Below are 22196 nucleotides of genomic sequence, written 5' to 3'. Positions count from 1 at the left end.
TCTCTCTCTCTCTCTCTCTGTCTCTCTCTCTCTCTCTTTCTCTGTGTGTGTGTGTCTCCCTCCCTCCCTCTCTCCCCTCCCTCTCTCTTTCTAAATATATGTGTGTGTGTATGTATGTATGTATCTGTGTGTGTGAGATAACTACCTGTAGTTAGTAGACTTTCTAAATTCCTTTTAAAACACACTCACACAAATACTAGAGAAGAAGTGAAGACAAAGAGCAGAGTTCAAATATGTATACCTGAAAAATTTCTCGTAGCCAGCATAGTTGTCAAGATGGCACCCTATCAAAGAAAACAGAGATCAAGATCATAATTGCCTCTACAAATCTCTGACCTAAAAATACATAGCAGGGACTAACAAATCTCCTAGCTTTATTTTCTGAGACAGGACTTCAGATTGTCTGCTTTTTTTTTTTTTTTTCCTTTTGGCTTCCTGAGAGTGTTAGTCTGTGGTTCTCAGGATGCTGGGACAGCTCTAACGGTCTGAGTCAGATTTAGATCAGACTGCACAGCTGTTTCCTCCAAGGAGAGAAACCACAGCACACACTACCGCATCCAGCCCACTTCTCACCCCGGGCTTGATTACGGAGCACCCCCAGTTTCCCTCAGGTCCCGCAGGACTAACTGTTGAGGTCAACAATATCAAAAGCTCTGGTAAAACTTCCCTTACAGTACTTTTCTCCCCACCTCACCAAATCAACCTTCCCAACCCCAGCACACAACATTGTCAAATTTCTTACCTTCAATTTCCGTCTAGCATTGAATTTCTTCAAGCAGTCCACGGTCTCCTGTCTGTGCATCATGGAAGCCACAGTAGAACGTTGCTGGAAGGAGAGGGGAGAGAGCAACTTAAGGATAGTTAAAGCATACCAAAGACAATAAAGAGTCTCTTCCAGTCTTTCCTAAGGGCGCCTGCACCCATGCAGGCAACTTGCAAGGATCCAACTGCCCGAGTTTCCTACAACAAAGCATGATTTCATAAAGACCATGAATGACTTTGATCTAACACTGACGAAGAGAAGGGGCAGAGATGAAGATCATTAACTCCTCAGATCAGCATTTCAGTAAGCATTCCATTATATTTCTATTAGAATACCTTCCATTTGCTCAGCATTTTATCATTACCTAAATATTTCATTCTCAACCCTAGGAACTTACTGGAGTTTTTAGATCCCCTTATGATTTGTTTTTCCTTAGGGCTTCTGCAAGAAACTCAGACTACCTAAAACTACCTCTAGCTTCTAAACCTCATACATTTTTAAAGCTCTTTAGTGATAAATATTTGGACTCTGTCAAAATTTTCTTTCTAGGATATATTATCCTAGTATCATTTTCTTATTCCCTGCTCATGAGTCTAATCAATAATTGGCATGGGAATTACTCATTCCTGTTACTGCCAACAATACTTATTTAGCCATTTATACAATTTTGAGTTTGCTATAGGCAAATGGTGACTTTCATTGTTATAAAATTCATTTCTTAAATACCATGAGACCAAAAAGGCATTAAGCTTCACCTTTTTTTGCAAGATTATTTAAAATCTATAAAAACCGACTAAGAGTTTACTTTTTGGTTTGGCTCCTAGGGCATATGGGAAAGTGACTTACACAGATCCATGGGTGTTTCAGAGCCTCAGAGGCTGTGATGCGTTTGGCAGGGTTGATGGTAAGCATTTTGTTGATAAGGTCTTTGGCTTCAGGAGTCACTGTGTCCCATTCTGGTGATGGAAACTTCAACGACAGAAATTAGTAAGACATTTGTAGAGACAGACGCACAGACCAGGCATGTAGGTACAGGTTTATAATCTCAACACTGGGAAGCAGAGGCAGAGGCAGAGGACCAGGACTTCCAGTCAAGCCTCAGTAACAGAGAGGCTCAAGGATAACCTGGAACGCATGAAATCTTGTCTTAAAAACAACAACAACAACAACAACACACACCCTGAGTCAAATAGAGAAAAGCCAAACATGGTCCTCATTTCTGCAATGAGTGTATTGCTTCATAAATTTTCTCATTATTAAAAAAAATAGATCAATTCACAACAATGGCTAGTGCTACAAAAAGAATAACTAATAAGATAAAGCTGGTCATGGTTCTTTTTTTCAATTTGGTCCACTGGCTTTTACATGAGCATGTATAAAATATTAATGTGTGAATTCCTACAACACTTAGAAATAATGCTTGCAAGAGAGCCATGATCATAAATGGGCCCCATGTGCTGACTGGAGAAAGAAATTATCTTGAGCGGCCATCATCTCTCATTCTATCCAACTAGAAACCACTTCTTATCATACGGTGATAGGAAGAAGAGCAGACTGCAGACAAGAACTGGCTGGACAGTGGCTGTGCCAAGAAACAGATCGAAAGCATATCCCAAGGCCAAATTTGCCCCCTAAAATAAGGCTGTGGTCACTGTTTGGTCAACTGATGCCAATCACATCCACTACAACTTCTTGAACTGCAGGAAACCATTACATCTGAGAAGTATGCTCAGAAAATTGACGAGATACATATGCCCGGAAATGCAGTAGCTACAGCTATGCTATTCTTTATGACAACCCCCACCTGACACACATGACACAATGTTTCAAAAGTTGAACAAATTGGGCTGTGACGTGTTAACTCATCTGTTTCAGCCACCTGGACTCTCCCCAACTGACCACACATCTTATCCAAAAAACACTTCTACAAGCAACAAGATGCAGAAATACTTCCCCAAAATTCACTGACTCCTGAAATATGAATTTTACACAAAAAATAAACTTACTTCCCACTGTCAAAAATATTGCTTACAATAGCTCCTTATTATGTTTAATAAAGATGTGTTTGAGTTTTAGTTATAATGACTTAAATTTGTGGTTTGAAACTATAAACATTTTACACCAATCCATTGCTTATCATAACTAATTTTCATAGTTAATCTTCCTTGCACATAGGTATATTTTATATTAGATATAAAATATCTAATATAATTAGCATGTTCTTCACATGCTAAGAAATATTTGCCTCACACTGGTTGTCAAATGACAGAATATAAAATTGTTAGTAACAAAAATAAGAACGACAACCCTTGGCCCTGGCAGTAAACCGACCAACCCTCATCCAAAGCTGTATGAATACTTATTACATACATCATAAGCTCCAGCCTTGATCTGCTGATACAGTCTGTGCTGGTCCTCATCCCAGAAGGGTGGGTACCCCACCAGCAAGATGTAAAGGATGACACCTGAGGAGATCACAAGAGACAATGAGTCAAATGTGGCTGACTGCTGCGGTGTTAAGACATTGAGGAAGTGGGGATGACTCCAGAGAGACACACCGTGACCTGTCCTGAGGCCTCCCTTCCCTTACTCCCTCCCATGTGCTCCACTCTGACACCTTGTCATTCCATTTCATGGGACAAAGCATTATAAAGAGGTGGACAAGGCAACACCTAAAGATGAAATACACCTGTCATTTTGGAGGACAATTTTTTTTTGCCTCCCTGAATTCTTTTCCATATAGATTCTATACAGGTTGATACTTAATCTTCTACTGTCTACTTCTACTACTTGCCTGACAATATGTACCTTTGTTGAATGTACTGTCCTGGTTATAAATTCATGGTCTAAATAACCAGTTCCCCTTAGAATGCAGGTAATATATAAAAAGACATAACTGTCTTCTCTTCAATAATATGAATTTTCAATACTAAAAGTTTTTTCTATTAAATAGTTAGAATTCACCAAAGATGCATATATTATAGGAAAGTGAAAGGAAAGGGAAGGGTGAAATTACAAGAAAAGTCCAAAGTCATGTGTACACAGTTGTACTACAATTTGCAATTTATTGCAAAAATAATGCAACTAAAGGCATTGTTGGTACACAGAGGAGACTGGTTCCAGGATCACCCCACAGATATCAAAGTCTGTGCATGCTCAGGTCTGTTTAATAGAATTGTGTAATTCACTAATCTATGCAGTTCTGTGTATATGAAATAATCTATAGGCTGTGTGAATCCCTGCCGGGTCTGATCCTCAGAACTGTGAAACAAACCAACAAACAACCAAATCCATCCATGCAAAGCTAACCAAACAACAACACTCTATAGAGTCACACGGCAGGATGGTGGTTGGTGTGGGAGGTCCTTCTGTCCATGTGCAGCTTTCATTGGTTAATGAATAAAGAAATTGCCCCTGCCTTTTGATAGGGCAGAACATAGGTAGGCAGGGAAGATGGAACTGAATTCTGGAAGGAAGAAAGCAGAGTCAGAGAGACACCATGGATCAACCCCAGGAAATAGACATGCTTTGCGGGTAAGCCACTGCCACATGGCGATATACAGATTAATAGAAATGGGTTAAATTCAGATGTGAGAGTTAGCCAATAAGAAATTAAAGCTAATGGGCTAAGCAATGATTTAATTAATACATTTTCTGTGTGATTATTTTGGTTCTGGGTGGCCGGGACAAACAAGCAGTCCTCTCCTTGCAACAGATGGTCTTTATCTTGAATGTTCCCAGGTGTAGAGTACTGGTCCCTGAGGAGCTATTATTAAGAGGTAAGGCTTACAGAGATCTCCAAGTGATTGGGTATGTTGGAGTCTGGTCACCTTTCTCTTTTGCTCTCTGTTCATTAGTTAAGTGGTTTTGTTCTGCCATGTGCTTTGGCCATGAGCTAGCCATTTGCTCACCATAGGCAGACCCAAATGTTTTGGAGGCCACTGTTTCATGGACTGCAACTTACAGAACTTTAATCCAGAATAAACCTGCTATCCTTGTAAGCTGATTATCTGTGACAATTTGCCTTAGTCATGAGAAGGTCACTAGCATGGAATAAAATATTTTAAATAATATTCATTTAAGAAAAACTATCATATCTTCTACACAAAGACTAAAAATTTATTTCATACATTGTACTATTATAGAACTAATGTGCACAAACTTAATTTTCATATTGTATTTATTATCTCATGGAGCAGATGCTTCAACAGTGATGATGGTGACAGTGATGACCAATAACCATACTTATTTTTCTAGGATGAGTGGAAAAGAAACCCACTTTGAGTAGTTTTAGTTCTCACCTACAGTTCAAGGAGTGAAGAAAAACGCTTGCTTTGTAATGTCAACAGAGTCTGGTGTAGCTGGACAATTTCTCATATAAACATGGAGTTAGGATGTTACAAAATGATTAATCAACTTCACAACTGAGGTATTTTGCACTCTGACTCCGACTTTTCTTTCCTAGGGCTTTTATATTCAGCTGGCATCTGACATCACTTCTCTGGGTAGCGGGAGCTCAGGAAGGCCTTTTGCCCAAGGGAGAGCTGTGAATGCATATTCTGCACAGACTGCACCATTTTCCCCAAGACCGAAACACTCCACACTGCAGGCAGGCTTGCTAAGGCTCAGGAAGTTCTCTATCAAAACTCTTCATCCTGGAAGCAGGCTCTTTAAGGGTCAGGAAGAAAGCAACTCACAAATCGTATCTGATAAAGTCCCTAAAACTTAAAAGATTCCCAAGGCCCTCGTTCACCAACGTTATTTAGGCAGTGAGCACTGCTGTGGAGAGGAGACTCTCCCACTGGTCAAGCTGCCTTCGCATGGTACAGAGTTCAGGGACTGCAGCTTTTGTGAGATTTTGGTGATGCGCATGCTTCTGAATCATCCACGCTCATGTAGGTAGTACCAGTAAACTCACCAGCTTGGACTTTGGTGTAGTTCTTTCTTTCATCTGTTGCTGGTGCCGTATTTGAGTTGAGTATAACTTTGTCTAGAAAGCTCCCCAGAAAGTCACACAATCTCATGATTTAGCTATTTGATAAATGATAAAAGGGGTTTCTACAGAAAATAGACCTTTGATAGAGTAGTATAAATCTTAGAAATAAAAAAAATGCTTTAGACTTGAAGGTGTAGAAAAGAAAGTACTATTGAATAACTGAGGTGAAATTGTCAATGCTTCTTTCAAGTATTCTGTAGACTTCTTTGGATTTGTTCAGTAGAGTTCAAGGTTTTCTGAATCATAGTTCTGGTCTAATAAGGAATGGCTAGCAGAGTTGTAGCATAATGATAACACTGCCTCATAAAATTTTTTCATAAATAATGTTTACCACATTTATTGCATTATTCCATTTAATCCTATATAGTGGTAAATATGCTACTATAGCATTTTACAGATAAAGGAAAGGAGATATATAGAGGCTGAGTTACTAGCAGGCTTGCCAAGAGTAAGCAGAGTAACTCTTGCCAAGAGTAACACTTTCAAATCCTTGCAGGTACTTTTCTTCCTAGGTGGAAATGAGTTTGCCTCCTAGGTCTGGTGAACACCAGTAAGTTTTTTTCTTGTCTTCCGGAGTGACAAGATACTCCTGTAGTCCCCTTGACCAAGATGTGGAATCAGCTATTGCAAGTGATAGGAGGGCAAATGGTATACTAGTAGTAAGGGTGGCCACTTATGTGTGCTCTGTGAAGAGACAAAGACATTGAAAATGGGTGAAGGGAGACACAGTGGTGGAACCTACATATAAAGAGAGATGGAAGACACTAAAGATAACCAATGAATAACAAACTTGTGAGCCAAGAAAGTGATAGGGAAAATGCGAAGATGGTTATACTAGCTATTACTGTGAAATTTTTAGCAAGTTGCATTATTTCTACACTTACAAATAAATTCTTTTTTTGTACAGATATATTGGCACGACTTTTAGATTTGGAATAAAACAATCTCTGATCGGGGAATAATTGAGGGTAAGATGAAGTAACCTTGACCATCTGTTCATTGTGCTACTCTCTCCTTTTGTAAATTTGGATATTCCTAAAACCAACAGCTTAAAAACTGTTCTAGATACAATCGGTTTCATGTAACACTGTTAAGTGATGCTGCCTATTTTTCTTTGGCTTATGTGTTAATTTGTGCTTGGAGGAGATGAGAGATGCTCGAGTAATTAGAGTTTGGGGAAGCACTGATTACTGATTAGGCAGAAAGCCTACATTATCAAGAACATTCCAAACTTATTTTAATGAAAGCTAATGTTAGAAAAAAATGATTAAGCCTGTAATCACACAAATGATCAAACATTCTAAAGACTGCTGTCATGGAAGAAAAAAGGATGAAAAGTTGAGAAGCTGGGGAAAGTTAAGGGAGAAATCATCCAAGACATCTATTTCATCTTGGCGAGTGGAGTCCACTATATGGTTCGCCCACAGGATGATTTAGACATGCACAATTAGCCAGAGGGATAAGCCTGGCTCACACAGATCTTGCAATGCTTTTAACAAACAAACAAACAAACAAAACAGAATAACAAAAGCAAAAAAAAAATCAAGGAAAGAAAACACTCAACAGAAATGATGGGTGGAAATGCCGTAGAAAAATGAAAGCCAGCAGGACAAAAGTCATTTCTCAGAGGACAGAACTATCTATGCCATGGAATAGGGTTGGCAAAGATTAATAATAAGTGTCAGTATTTCCCCAAATAGAAGGTCCAGGTATCTGGCCAAGATTACCGAGGAGGACATACAATGGATTGCATGCCCAAGTCCTCTCAAAAAAATTTGTATGTTGAAACCCTAACCCCTCTGTGATGCTTTCTGGAAATGAAAGGTAGCGAGACCCCAGGAAAAGAATTGGTGCCCTTCAGAGGTAGGTCAGAGACTAGCTGAAGAATAAGAGCAAGAAGGTGACAGCGTGTAATTTGGAAGAGTCCTTACTAGAACCACCATGCTGCCTTCCTCATCTTTGCCTCCCAGCTTCCAAAACTATTAGTCAGTCCTACAACTGTGCTGTTTACTCACTGCTCCATGCTGCTTCCTCCCAGCAACCTGGATGCCAGCTGCCAGCAACCTCTGCTGTGCTGCGTACAAACCCTAAAAGCTGCTGTCCCAGAGGAGACTCTGGCTGACTCAGATGTAGTGATCATCAGAATCCTTTGGCAAGCTTGGAAAACGCAAGATCCTGGACTTTACCTGGCAGACTTTTTCTATCACATTTTTTTAAAAAAGGAAACCATTATATTTAAAAATAGAATATGAAAATGTACAAGAACTAGATGCGTGGTTTTCAAGGGTGCAGTTCGGTGGTTCCAAGTAGAAGAGCATCTCTCCAGAAGGCTTGCGTCTTCAACACGGAAACTTTTCTTCTTTCAGGCTTTGCAAATGAGAGTGCTCCAGAAACTTCACCTGAACAGAATCACACAGGGCTTCTCTTTTTATACTGTTCTTTTATTTTCCTAAGGTAATGCCATTGGTGTTCATCTATATAGTAGCGCCTGTGAGAACATTTTCTTTCTTTTTAAGGCTATATAAATATAAATATTAAGGCTATATAATATTCTGTTGTGTATGACCTTGTGCTTAATTGATAGACTTGTTAATAGATTTATTCACCACCTTGTGGAGATAAAATGCTGCTATGAATACAGTCAGACACCGTTTCTTCAAGACTCTTATTTCCAAGCCTTTTGAATATACACCCAAGAGTGGGACTATAGGATCATATGACCTCAGAGAGTTTCATTCAGTACTTCTGGGGCATGTTCCAGAAAGCTGAAGTGTTGATAAGACTTCAGATCATACTTAAGCATAATCTGTGGTTCACGTCTTGAAGGGCACCAAATTCAGGAAACTGCACATACTCAGTTAAGAGAAATGTAAGAAAACACTGTGTGGTATGAGCAGGAGGACGGCGGTAGAGATTATATTTGAAGTCAAGGTCCCCTGGGTGGTGACTGCTGACGATGGTGATAAACGGTGAGGCAGTCAAGCTCTCAAGAGGTGGCCCAGTGTCAGGATGTCACAGAGCTGACAGTAGTGGCGTGCTTATCAACTGGGCTGGGATGTCAGACTAACGAATGCCCAGTGTTGGTTTATTTCAGCTGAAGCCTGACAAGGCTATGTCCCTGTGGTTACAGACACAGTTCACTATGCAAGAAGAGAAGATACATACTCCATAGTAGTCCAACGGTTTGGCCAAAGTCATGGTACATTCTGTGACAGTCACTGATATACTGTTACTTATGACCATTCAGAGAGATATCTAATGAGACAGATAAAGTTGGAAGAAGCATAAATATATTCCTGAAGGCAGGCCTATGCTTCCAGACTTGCCCCTCTTCCTTCTCTCCTTTAGTTTCAAGGAATTTTTCGCGAAGGAGCATACTAAAATCCAGCAATCCAGTGCTGTCTATAAACATTTGCTCATCCCAGTAGGGAATTATGGAAGCCACTTCAATACAAGGAAAACCATTAAAACCAATTTAGTATTGGTAATGGCAGAGCACAGTGTTATGTTCTGGCTTCCTTTGTGTCTGCAATTTACATCTCACTAATGGACTGGTTGCTTTCAAAGACCAGTTATCAAGCAGACCATACTCTGAGATCATAAAAGCAAGGTAATGACGGTGTTTGAGAACTCCCAAGTGCAGACAAGTAGATGTTTTGAATACTACACAGCCTTGCTTTAGTCCCTGCGCCCACGCTGGGGGACACTCCATTCTGTGTCAACTGCTAGGATGACAAAGACCTTGTTTTAGCAAATGTTTATAGCTTAGTTCACATAAAATCATAGCTTAGTCTCTGGAATTTTTTTTTTAAATTGACTAGCATCATTTCTTAGCTCACAATGCAGTACCTATTTTTGAAAAGAATGAGTTGGCAAGTGAGACCTGATGATGAAAAGTTTACCCTCAAGGTATACCATAAGCTGAAAAACAGATAAGCAAGGAGAAGACAACATTTTATAACTAAAGTAAATTTAATATTTTGTCATGTCATCTGAGTGAGATGACACAATAAAATGGTGAAGCAGTCAGCTGAAACCAATAACAATGGCCCAGAAGTGTAATAATAATAATAATACTTATACTATGTACAGTAGTGATCACTTCCCTAAATATGTGCTATGAAAATATCTAATTGAATTTCTAACTAAAGGTTGCCCATAGTCTCTGAAGGAAATGGGAACTGATTACAGATTCATGCTCCAGCTGAAACCTTGCTTAATGCAAAGGCCTCCTGCTGCTTGCAAAAATCCGGGAGAAGAAAGCAAAGGACAGCACAGAGGAAAGCAGAAGGAGACTCTGGGCACAGAAAATAAGACGTTGAAACCTGTGAGGTGACAAAGAGAGAAGACGGGAGAAAAAGAAGGGGAGGACAGGAGAGACACACAGAGAGAATTTGATATTCAGAAAATCATGAGGTCATTATAATATTCACCCAATTATCACAATTGCTTGTAATGTTAAATTAGCTATTAAAATTTGTTTCTAAAATAAGCCTACACCAGTTATCCAGAAAGTCCATCCCAACAAACAAAGCAAAACAAAAACAAAAAAATAACTTTCTAGTAACAATCGTAAGAGTGACAAGCATGCATTAAGCGAATCTTTTCACATCTCTTTGGCAGTGCTGAGTCAAGCCCTATGCTATCTCCGTTTTTAAGAGTAGGCTGAGACAAAGAGAACAAAGAATTTCGACTCTCTTACAGCAAGCAGCTGAAGAGATGTGTGTGTTATTCCTACCATGGCATATGCTACCAAATGGACGGGAGGGAGGGAGGACCAAGATGGCAGAGTATGGAGGAAAACCAGGATGGAAGAATTACATGGGATTGGCAAGCCAGAGATGAGTATCTACCGAAACAGGTGCACACACACACTCACACACAAGCGCTTGATACACCTGTGCCAACCACGGGTTACTGTTCCTATAAAGCACTCACGCCTCCTCCTCTGGGCACACAAGGTGACTGAAAGAAGGATGAAAGCCTACATCACTTCCCTTCTATTTTATGTCTACTCTGTGCTACGGGTCAGAGTCCCGTTTAATCCCTCATAGGTATGTTAATTGTTCACGGAATATCTACCTAGCAGCTTGCCACAGTCAACCCAGATGATTCCTCATCAAGGCCAAAGCCACACAAACCAGAGCCACTGTCTTATACCTCCAGCTACCTTGGATTCCAACTGCAGCAAAGTCCAATAGGACAGACCACCCCTAAAGGGAGACAATTATCCATGATGGCCAGACTGCATCCTGGAGCAGTTCACAGGACCAGCGTGTCCCTCTAAGAATAAAGAGTTCTTCAACCACTGCCAAAGCAGAACCGAGACAGTAAACGAGACACACGTGACCCAGGGTTCTCAATCATGCATCCATCTTGCTTTCTTGTTACAGTTCTCCTGCTCCTTACACTGAAGTCCATACCAATACCTCAAACAGACCTGGGATCACAGACCCCTGTTTTTCATTTTTGTCAGTATGGTCACCTTGGTTAAATATGCTTACTATGCTTTTCAATCTAGTAGTCTCTAACTAGCGTTTAGAGTGGGTGGCCAAGTCTAGCTTTTTAAGACTCCCAGAACTGGAACCCTGACCCTAATACTGAAATAATTCTCCCCTTGTTCTGGACCAGTAACTGACCACACAGTCACTATAGAGTTTAACATCGGAGCATAACCTTTCCTCTCCACAGCCCCATATTTCACGAAAATATGACTCTATTATATTTTAAAATATTTCAAAAATATGACTATACTCCATAAGGCCTGCCATTGTCAGTCAGTCTGAATCTTGGTCCAATCTGCTGGAAGTTCATCAGCAGAAACAGATCTAAGCTCAGAGTTAATTCAGTATAAGGGAAATATTTGAGTTTTGACCTCATTAGGATTCAGTTTGGATAAGAACAGTTTGCACCAGCTCTTGCTCACAGGCACTTTGGAGTCCAGCTTGAGGAGGGCAGGGGGAAGAGAGCATTTGGGATATAACTAAGGCCTTAGTCTTTGATTAAGTGTCACTTCTAACTCTCAAGAATAATGGTGCCTCTTTGCATTTCATACTGCTTTATCCACCAGAAAACATTTTCCCTTAATATGTGCCTTGTCTAGCCCTCTCACAACTCTGGGAGGGTATAATATTTTTTTTTTAAAGCAAAATGGGGCAGGGGAGCTCAGATATTAGAGCCTTTGAGAACCAAAGACCGGCAGTCAGGTATGAAGAAAATCCAGCTCCTTGTAGCTGCCTTTTTGGATATGAAGGGAACTCAGAACACACAGGATCCCATCAGTTTGCATTCAATATCAAGTTGCTTTGGGGGATGGAAATCTGAAATCTGACAAGGAATAGAGTATGGTATTGTTTATCATTCCAACATAAACCAAACCAAAACTGAACCGAGGAAGTTATTTCCAGAACCTATGAATCAATTTTTAATCACTGTCTTCTTGGTTTGCCGGCAAACAGGGCACTGAAACAAGCCTACAGAGTGCTATTGCCAAACGTTAGCAGCTCCCACTTGTTTTTAGAGAGCACAAAGGAGACTGTGGAGCACAGGACACTGGCTTGTGCAGAGAGCCTCACTAGAAAAACATTTCAGAACGACTGGCAGCATCCTCTTATTCCAATCCTCTGTCTATTTGAAGAATGAGTCAACACATAGAGATTTACTCTAAGAAATGATGCTGCAGTTTTCCCCAGTGTGTGGCTGGGTCTGCCCAGGATGTTTTGTTTCGTTTTAAATTAGGGCTGGACAGGTTAGGGTTGGAATCAAACCTCATTCATTCGCTATGTTCAAGATTGACTCTCATTCCGGTACTTCTCGCCAAGCATCCTAGGCAGATGGTTTCTTTCTGAAGGACTGGGTGGCTCAGGAGAGTAAGTGTGCAACATTGCAAACAAGGCTCTCTGCATCTCTGTCCTCAGGGTTCCTCGATAAAGCACTGGAGTCACCAGAGAAGTGTCAATCTGCCCACTCCAGACCTCATCGGGAACAGACATCTACCCCTTACCTACCTATCCATCTATCTTTAGGGGTCTAAAGTTCGAGACATACTGAGTTCAAGCCTAACAGCTCTTCTTGCTACAGAGCATTTGTGCCTTCCCCCAGCTCCCATGCCGAAATCCTCATTGCTACTGTGATGAAGTCAATAGTGAAACCTTTGGTAGAGAAAAGGCCTCAGGACTCAGAGCAAGCTCTTATGAGAAAGGCCCCTTTACCATGTGTGGCCTCATAGAGAAGATGGGTATCTATGAATCCAGAAGTACACCCTTATTAGACAGCAAGTCATAAACACCATAACCATAATTTGTCCAGCTTCTAGAACCATTACAAATACATGTTTAGGTATTTAAGTTAGTCAGTCTTTCATGTTTTATTATTGTACCCCGAATGGACAATACAATTTCTTACCACATGCCCACATATCCACTGGTTTTCCATAAGGATCTTTACGCAGGACTTCTGGAGAAAGATAGCCAGGCGTGCCAGCAAAACCTAGGGGAAAAGAGAAGCTCATGAGTCAGGGTTGGCATGACAACATCAGTGAGAAATGGCCAGCGAAGAAAGAATGATTTAGGGACTTCTTTAACTTAAGATAAGCTCTGCCTGTCCTACCTTATAGATTATTTAAAACATACACACACACACACAGACACATATACACAAACACCCTGGAGGTGTGGAGGTCAATCTACTATAATATGCTGACACTACTTTTGTTTAGATGTTTTGACATCACTTATATTGAAGTTTAAACTATGGCTGTAAAGAAATAATGAGAAAACTGGAGGCAGATTAGTTCTTGCAAAGATGACACCCAAATGCCTCTGGCAATCAGTCACCCTATAAAAGAGGGGGACGGAACAACTACATACTATGGACAAATCAAAAGCAGATCTCCAGAAAATATTTTTTAAAAGGGACATCCTTTAGTCCGTCAGTACAGAACCATGAAGGTGGACAGGGCTACCAGTAACGGAAAGACTCACATTCAGAGAAGAAATAAGCCCAGAAATGGATCAGTTCAATGTGTACTAATAAATAACTGGGAACTAAGAGGAGACTCAAGGACAATCAGATGAATCACCACTGAACACCAACCAAGGAGACTGCCACCTCCAGAAGACACAATGAAGAGGGCTGATGGCAGAGAAAGCTTTGCATTATATAAAGCAGTGTAGAATTTGATAAGGAATGCTTGAGCAACAATAAAATCTGTAAGTAGACTCAAGTGGAAAATATTTTCTATTCCTGAAAATGAGTTTTTCAAGTAGAGAACACTTAAAAAATAACAAAGGTAACTATGTTCATTTGGAAGTGTTCTTTTAAAAGGCAAAAAGAAATGGAAAATGGAAAGTTTCTTAAAAACACACACACACACACACACACACACACAATCAGAAGATCCTCTGACCACAAACTAATGTCAAATCACAGTCTTTATTTACCAGAAGGCAAAGTATCCAAGAAATGAGTGAGTCCTCATTTCTGCAATGAAGTTATACTTACTACTTTAAAACAGAAACAAGCAAAATTGGATTGAATTTAAGCCAAAGGATTTTCTTTGGCCTAATCTTCATTCATTTTAGTACTTTTCTCATCTGTTTGGAAGAAAGTGATGGACCATGAGAAAGGGCTCCAGGATAGGGTCCCTCTGAGCCTAAGTTTTACAAGGCATCATGAATCCACTGAGGTTCCACCACCTGTAGCTCAAGGATTACCCAAAGACATAATGTGGGATCATTGCAAAGTAGGGGTGGGTACAATTCTTGCAAGTGGCTTTAAAATGGTCAGGTATATGGTCCTTACCCTTTCCATGCTCACCACTCTTTTCCAACTCTTGAATAGTACACAAAGAGAATCCAATGAAAAAAATCATCTAAAATCTAATGAAGACTAGTGTCCTGAGCGTGTGCATTCAGATCCCTCTCAAACACACAGACTGTGTGTTTGATGGTCAAATACACATGACCTGACTAGCCTCTTCTAGTTCTCCTGGAAATCAACTTCTCATTCTTACAATGAAGCTAATACTTGCATCTCATTTTTGTTCCATCATTGGTCTCATTAGATGTGTATATTTGTGTCCTTTGATTTCACTTTTACAAGACATACATGTATTCCACAATTGACGACTAGTCAACTTCTATTTGTCTTACAACTGGCCAAGTGCGGGAGAATTAATGATATTTTCCTTGGAAAAAAAACATAGAAGAAAATTACTACAAACGAGTAAAAAAATAAAAAGACCAAATTGAGCATGGAGACACACATGAATAAAATCCCAGCATTTTGGGGTACTGAGATCAGAGGAGTGTGGGTTCAAGACAACCTGGGTTATAAAGTGATAAATAATTAAGTATTCCAGATATAAACTATGTGAACCCTCACTCTGAGACTAAGTTCCACGAGAATGCTATCATTATTATCCTTACTGAGAACCCCTATTACTTGAGCTGCCTGTTGGTTCTAGTCCTGAATATTCAAAATCATACACAATACACTGAACAATGACCTCATGAATACAGCATTCTGGAATACAGTAGACAAGGTTTTATTCATCAGGGAATTTAGCTCCTAGGAATGTAGGATTATTGTGATAAATGCTATCAAGGTTAATAAGAACTTGCTTTCTCCAGAGATAGCATGATTTTACTTCAAAGAAGTAATAGGAGTATCAAAACAGACAAAGAAAGAAACAGAAATATCACCTTATCGGAAATATATCCATTAGATTGTCTTCTCATTCATAAAATCACTCAATATTTAAAATGAGAGACATGATAGTAACTAAGAAAATCTTCTTTGATGCAAGATTTTTGTAGAGCCTCTGCTGCCAGAGCAATAATATGATGCTAAAATAATATTGCAGATATATTTTGCACCCCGTACCTTAGGATAAATGGGATGTATGTGAACATTTCTGTGGAAATTTATTTTATTTTACTTTTTTTACAGTTTATCAAATGTGCTACACTGGATGCTAATTCTCATAGTTTTGGCCACTATTTAAAGAGACCAGAATTATAGAGTGAAAAGTGAATAAAAGGACCAAAGTTCGTGGAACTGAAAATGAGAATTAAAAATAAATAAAAGGTTTATTTATATTTTTCAGTATGCACCATAACGTGTGTGCCAAAAGAACACCTCAGCTTTAGTTTCTTAGGTACCATCCACCTTGCTCTCTGACACAGGGTGAGTCAATAGTTTAGAGCTCACCAAGGAGGTTAGGCTGGCCTCTCAGTGAGCTCCAGGGTCCTGCTGTCTGTCTCTTTTCCCCTAGTGTGGGGATGATAAACACGAACTACCATCTCTAGATTAAATATGAAAAATACTATTTATTATTACTGTGAAGAGCTAGTGCATGCATCTGCAACATGTGTGGAGGTCACATTCTGTATTAAAACCCTCCTACTGAGTCTTAGCACAGAATCCCTTTTACCGTGAACTTTTTGAAAAGGTATACATGGCCTGTTTTTGCAATATTTTCTGGTTATGACTAATTTAATATCAGGTTCCATGTTTTAGAATTAGTGAAGAAGCTGCTGGATGACCATGGCTACTGTCCTCTGGCTAGAAAGTGGTGTCAGGAACCTGGAGTTCCAGGCTGGGAGAACACAGTTACAGGAAGGAGAATAGCCCTACTCACCAAACCACGCCTGTTGGTCGCCTTGAACTTCTATGGCTAAGCCGAAGTCTGCCAGTTTCACAGCTGCTCCTTTGGATTTGCTAGCTAAAAGCAAATTCTCAGGCTTTATTTAGAAAGAAAAAGAGAGAGAGAGAGACTAAATTGAGAATCTATTTTAAGCAACTACTTAAAATGACCGACATTTGTACAAGATTAAACGGGGAGGTGGGGTTTGGGAAACAAACTCATGCACTGTTGTCTCTTGTGGAGATTTCCATTCCTAAATCCCAGGGAAAGGATGGTTAGAAAACTATGGAGAAGAACCATGGATGCAGGCTTCAGACAGATGCATTGGGTACTGCAGAGGCAATGGGGAGGGATGCAGTTAGTAGAGCCGCTGGCTTCACCTGCTCACATGCCTCCAAGGACCATTCAAGTGCACATTTGGCCACTGACACGGACTTAGAAGCCTAACAAAGCACAGACATTTTCAGCAGGAGGAAACCTGGCAAGATGATAACCAGAGTTGGATCAACCTACAGACATTTGGCAAATGAAACAGCAAATTAAATCGCACTTGATTTGTAAGAGTTTGGACTCAAATGCAGTGATTTTGATTCCTCAATGTTTCCAAACAATTTCTGCACAAATTTTAGAGACTTACTCTGAATTATGTATTGAAATGGCTGTCTTTAAGGATCTGTTTATTCTTAAAGGCAGAAAGAGTATACGGTTTGCCAAATGTTATAGTTAGCTTTAAACAAAAATTTATAAGCCACTTTTTACTGTGTAACTTACATTCCTTTAAAGTGTGACTAAAATATTATGCAGATACCTAAAATACTGCGGGAAAGAAACATTTTTCTTTGCTGTTGATCCTTCCTCAAGGACTGACAAAGCAGTCTTGGAACGAGGCTGTGTCTACACCATTGTTTCCCAACCACACTGGAATTTTGAAAACTAGCATCAAGATAGAGCCTTCAATTTCCCTGGTAGTCCTCATGGATTCTAAACAACAGAGTGGGGATATGGTTAGGAGAAGAGTATTGAATATTATGAAGCTTTGCCCACCCAGGTATCTGGATAGGGTTACACACGGGAGAATGGTCCAAGGTCTTCCTGCTTTGGATAAGAACCCATGAATTTTGAGTCTATGTCTCCACCAAAACAGTTGGGAAACAATGGTCCTTCCAAGTACCAAAACTGTTCTCTATAAATATGAAAACGTCAGCCAAATGATTTTGTTTATGTGTTGACAAACAAGTTTCCTTAATTTGACTTCTCTCTCTTTGTTGGATTTGTCAGTTTCATGGGTTGTTTTGGACTTGTGCAAACACAGCCTAAGCCAGTAGTTATTAATCAAGCCAGCCATGCAAGACAGCAACACCCATAAGCAGAGTTTAGAAGAAATCAGGTTAAATGTATAAGAAATTAGAGGGCGAGCAAGCAAGTTTCAGTTAAATACCAGAATTCTTCAGGCAATTGCTGCCCACTGCCATCAGATTCACTACTATTGTGACCACTGGACATATGAAAGGACCTTGGTAGCTTTTCAGGCTTGAGTATGGTTTTGAACTAAGTCGACATCAAAAACATCGTTTAATTTGGAGTTTGAGATGAACATGTTTCAAGAATACGAAAGCCCTTCAGCTGATGTAACTTTTATTATGATTTAATGTTTGAAATTGGAACCTTGGATATTTATCAGTGTGCTAATGTATTTAATCAAGTTAAATCATTTACTTTTGACATTTTAATTTCATAACAAAAATTTATGGTCAACTAACTACCTTTCCATTTTCTAATTTAATCGACATAATTTTCTACTGCTTATTTATGGAATAAGCAACTTAGACCAAGCACACTGAACTGTAGACAACAATTGATTCCCCTTCTTTGGAACTTTCACATTCCAAAGGACTGGGATTTCAGAAACGCCTGCTCATATACTCCAATCTAATTTGCCAGCCACAGACTCATTCAAGGAAAATGTTCCAATCACTTAAGAAATCAAGGTCGTTTTAGAACCTTTGGTATAGAAGCCACTTGAGCAAATGCCAGTGTCATTAGTGAGTAAAGCCCTTTAAAATTTAATGTGCCTTCACTCTCCCCACTACACTAAAAAGTTTCTGGGCAGGGCTTTATGCACAATGCCCTGAAAACTCAAGTCTCTGACTGAGGCAGTATTCCTAGCTAGAGATGACCTAAAAGGCCTCACTCTAGGACGCATGAGTCATCCAAGAAAATGGGAATTTGTATATGAGTTTCACCTGGCACCCATGAAGACTGTTCAGCAGCAGCTATGGACAGGAGAAGGCAGGCCTACTTCCAAGGGATGGGATATATTTTAAGATTAAGAATTAAAATTAAGATACATTTTAAATCAGACAGCTTTGCCTCTGTGTATATGATTTTGGAAAAAATAACATAGAGAATATGGAATGGAAGTTGAAAAGTTAGAACAGTTTTTGATTTTATTACAGGAATCTGCTTTTTATTATTTCACTTGAAGATTGCTTTAAGTGGTTAGCTTTAATAAAACCCTTAAAATGTCACTCTCATTTTACTTCCGTAGGGTTTCTTTCGACTTTTTAGAAAGGGCAGTTAGAATAATTTGTCTGTCATGGTCTGTGGGGCTGCAGGTGGCTGACTCACTAATAATTTCTAAAGAAACTTCTAATGGGAACTGGCACATTTGTTTTGGGTTTTCACTCCGAACTTTCATCTGGAAACTAGAATGGTGGTGGTGCAATCCTTAGGAAGGATTTCTACCACATAACAGTTGCTGCTCTCCCATTGCTTTGACTTCCTAGGAAGAATGTGATGGGCAGGATCAGCAGGCATCTTCCCACACACCTGCGTATGAACACTGACTCAGCAACAGGAGTGAAGTGGGTAGAACGATGAAGTAGAAAAATACGTGAATTCAAAACTCATGTCCTCACTTTCATTTTGATGCTGCACTCTTGGGCAGCCCATGGACCCCTGCTGTTGATTGATCACTGCCTTCATCTTTCAAACAGTATCGTGAAGCTACTGAATTGTATCTCATGGCAATAGCTAGTGGAAGTGAATCATAAGAACAGCATACTTTGTAGGGACAATATACATGTTGGTGATCAGGTATTATAATCCCCCGGGGCTGGTCATTTCAACATGCGGAAACATTTTCAATCTGTAACGCGTGTTTTAAACTGAAGAAATGTTCACATTAATCCCTAGGTTAGCCTGTATACTTTGCAATGATCCCCACCCTCTTACAATGCGATCACTTTTTAGGTTGGTTTTAAAATAGCGTCTCCTGACATTTTCACACATAGGTTTCCTTCCCCACCCCATTTCTTCCCAATGGTGCAGGATTTTCCATGACATCTGGTCTCAGTGTCAACAACCATTTATAGCATATCAGCTGCAATGAGCAGCAACTGTGTACAAGTTTTGTTCTGTGTTTCCGTATGGATATGAAAGCAATAGCTTCCAGGAGAATGCAAAGAGTTATTAAAATTATTCAGATAGCTTGAATTACTTAAGCAAGTTGTGCACCCGCCTTCAGAACTAGTGGAAACTTGGAAGCGAAAATAAATCTCAAGCCCCTCAGTTTATAAATGGAGAAATATCCAAAAGAAAGAGGGGTATGGGTACATGTACATGTTCACATAGAAGCCAATATGGAGTGTTTTGTTCTAACACACCCCACTTTGCTTTCTGAAACAGGGTCTTTCACTGAACATGAATCTTGGTGAGTGGCTACGTTGGCTAGCCAGTTAGCCCCCAGGATTCTCCTGTCTAGCCTCACAGTGCTGGGGCCACAGGAGTGCAGAACCAGACTTTTATATGGTCTTAGTGATTCAGAATCAGTTCATCATGCTCAGGCAGCAAGCACTTTACCCACTGAGACATCTCTTTAGCCCCATAATTCTTTTATAGATTTAGTACTTGTGTGGGTTGATTGAGAATATTTTACATAGGCTCACAGATTTGAATAATTGGTCACCAGGGAGTGACACTATTTGAAAGGATTAGAAGGTATGGCCTTGTTGGCAGTGTGGCTTTGAGGTCTCATAATGCTCATTCTAAGCCCAGAGTCTCTCTCTTCTTGTTGCCTATTGATTTGGATGTAGAATTCTCAGTTATTTCTCTGGCACCATGTCTGCATGCATGCCACCATGCTCCCTCCATGATGACAATGAACTAAATGTCTGAACTGTAAGCAAGCACCAATAACTACTTTCTTTTTTATAAGAGTTTCTGTGCTCGTGTTGTGATTTTACAGCATTAGAATATTGACCAAGAAAGTATTGGTATTCCATTCTGATGATATAAAAATGGTTCATTTTCATAAGGCAGTCCATTTGGTAGGTATTTTAAGACACTTTTGAAGTAATAAAAAAATAATTGCCATTTATATCTAAATGAAACAAGAGAAAACCGAAGAAACATAAGACACGATCTTAATCTCGAGTCTTTAATTAGCACCATCTTTATTAAGAGATTAATCTGAAAAGATAGTGACCACATGGGCATTAGTCGCAGAGTTTATCCAGCATTCATGTGATACATGTCAAATAAGTGTTTACTCTAAATATTTTTATATTTTATCATAAAAAGACATGATTTTATTGTGAGGTATTGATTATCAAATTCCCCTAGATATTATTTGTAATGAATTATAGTGATATTTTATTTATGTTTAATAAATTAAGTTTGTCTAAAGATCAGAAGGGCAAAGCTAAGCCATTAGAGGTCAGGCAGTGTTGGCACACATCTTTAATCCCAGGATGTGGGAGGCGGGGGCAGTTGAATCTCTGTGAGTTCAAGGCCACTGTAGGCTACACAAGAACGAGGCAGCAACAAATCAAGGTGGTGGCTGCTCACACCTTGAATCCCAGTACTAGAGTCACACACCTTTAATAGGAGCACTAACTAGGAATATAAAATGGGAGGAGACAGAGGATCGGGGCTCAGTTGCAGTTGCCTAGCCTTGGTAGAGGGAAGACTTCTCTAGTCTTCTCTAGTGGTTTGGCTGCTTTGCTTTCATGGTTTTTCAGGTTGAACCCTGATATCTGTCTCTGGGTTTTTATTATTTGGGCTACAGTGAATTTTAAAGGTCTTTTAAGCTTCCTTCCCTTTATTTTAGAATCTCAATAATCTAACTAGAAGCTGGCTGTTCTCTGCTTTGGTATGTTTGCAGTCGCTCTTTCTTTTTTGCCAGAGATGGTGTGAGCAAAGCTCCCAGAACAACTCAGTGGGATTTAGCCCTAGTTGAAAAGCCTTAATGCCATCTACACTTGCTTCATTTGTGCACCAGGACAGATGGTTTTAGCTTTCATTCAGTTTTTTTTTTTTTTTTTTTTTTTACAGAAGCAAATTCCTGGTCTCCTGTATTGAGAACAGGGGGTTTCCGGCTGATGTAGGCACGTGAGTTTCATTCAGGAACCATACTTCTAGTATCACACACAGACAGTCAGGTTCACTGAAAGCATTCTGCACCCCATTTTTCTCTCTTACTTTACTTCTATGCTCTGAGTAAAGTGTGCTGAGTTGATCAAAGGAAGCAGAGTGGTAGTGGTGTAACTGCACTCCACAGCACTGCTGCTCACAGCCTCACACACCCTAGACACACAATAAATGAGAGCATTGACCCCTCCCCCCCATGAACTGGATTTTAGATAACTAGACAAATGTTATGCAGAAATGACTGTCCTTTAAGTTTTTTTTTTTTTTTTTTTCTTTTTCGAGACAGGGTTTCCCTGTGAACTAGCTCTGTAGACCAGGCTGGTCTCGAACTCACAGAGATCCGCCTGCCTCTGCCTCCC

At 39.8% G+C, this 22196-nt stretch overlaps 1 protein-coding gene across 10 annotated transcripts in view; it reads right to left on the bottom strand.

The window, feature by feature from the left end:
* Positions 1 to 22196, bottom strand: part of Camk2d (calcium/calmodulin dependent protein kinase II delta) — a 250826-nt gene that overhangs the window by 49852 nt on the left and 178778 nt on the right. For all 10 annotated transcript variants that reach the window (XM_026783940.1, XM_026783944.1, XM_005357251.3 and 7 more), the window contains exons 7-12: positions 16402 to 16504; positions 13164 to 13247; positions 3134 to 3228; positions 1610 to 1732; positions 743 to 826; positions 242 to 284 (exon numbers count right to left, since the gene is read on the bottom strand). In XM_026783940.1, coding sequence (XP_026639741.1) covers positions 242 to 284; positions 743 to 826; positions 1610 to 1732; positions 3134 to 3228; positions 13164 to 13247; positions 16402 to 16504 — 532 coding nt within the window. The remainder of the gene's footprint in view (positions 1 to 241; positions 285 to 742; positions 827 to 1609; positions 1733 to 3133; positions 3229 to 13163; positions 13248 to 16401; positions 16505 to 22196) is intronic.

The sequence above is a fragment of the Microtus ochrogaster genome, chromosome 21 (assembly GCF_000317375.1).
Source record: "Microtus ochrogaster isolate Prairie Vole_2 chromosome 21, MicOch1.0, whole genome shotgun sequence".
Lineage (NCBI taxonomy): Eukaryota > Metazoa > Chordata > Mammalia > Rodentia > Cricetidae > Microtus > Microtus ochrogaster.
The sequence above is the reverse complement of the archived record's forward strand: the minus strand, read 5'-3'. Positions and strand labels throughout refer to the sequence as shown.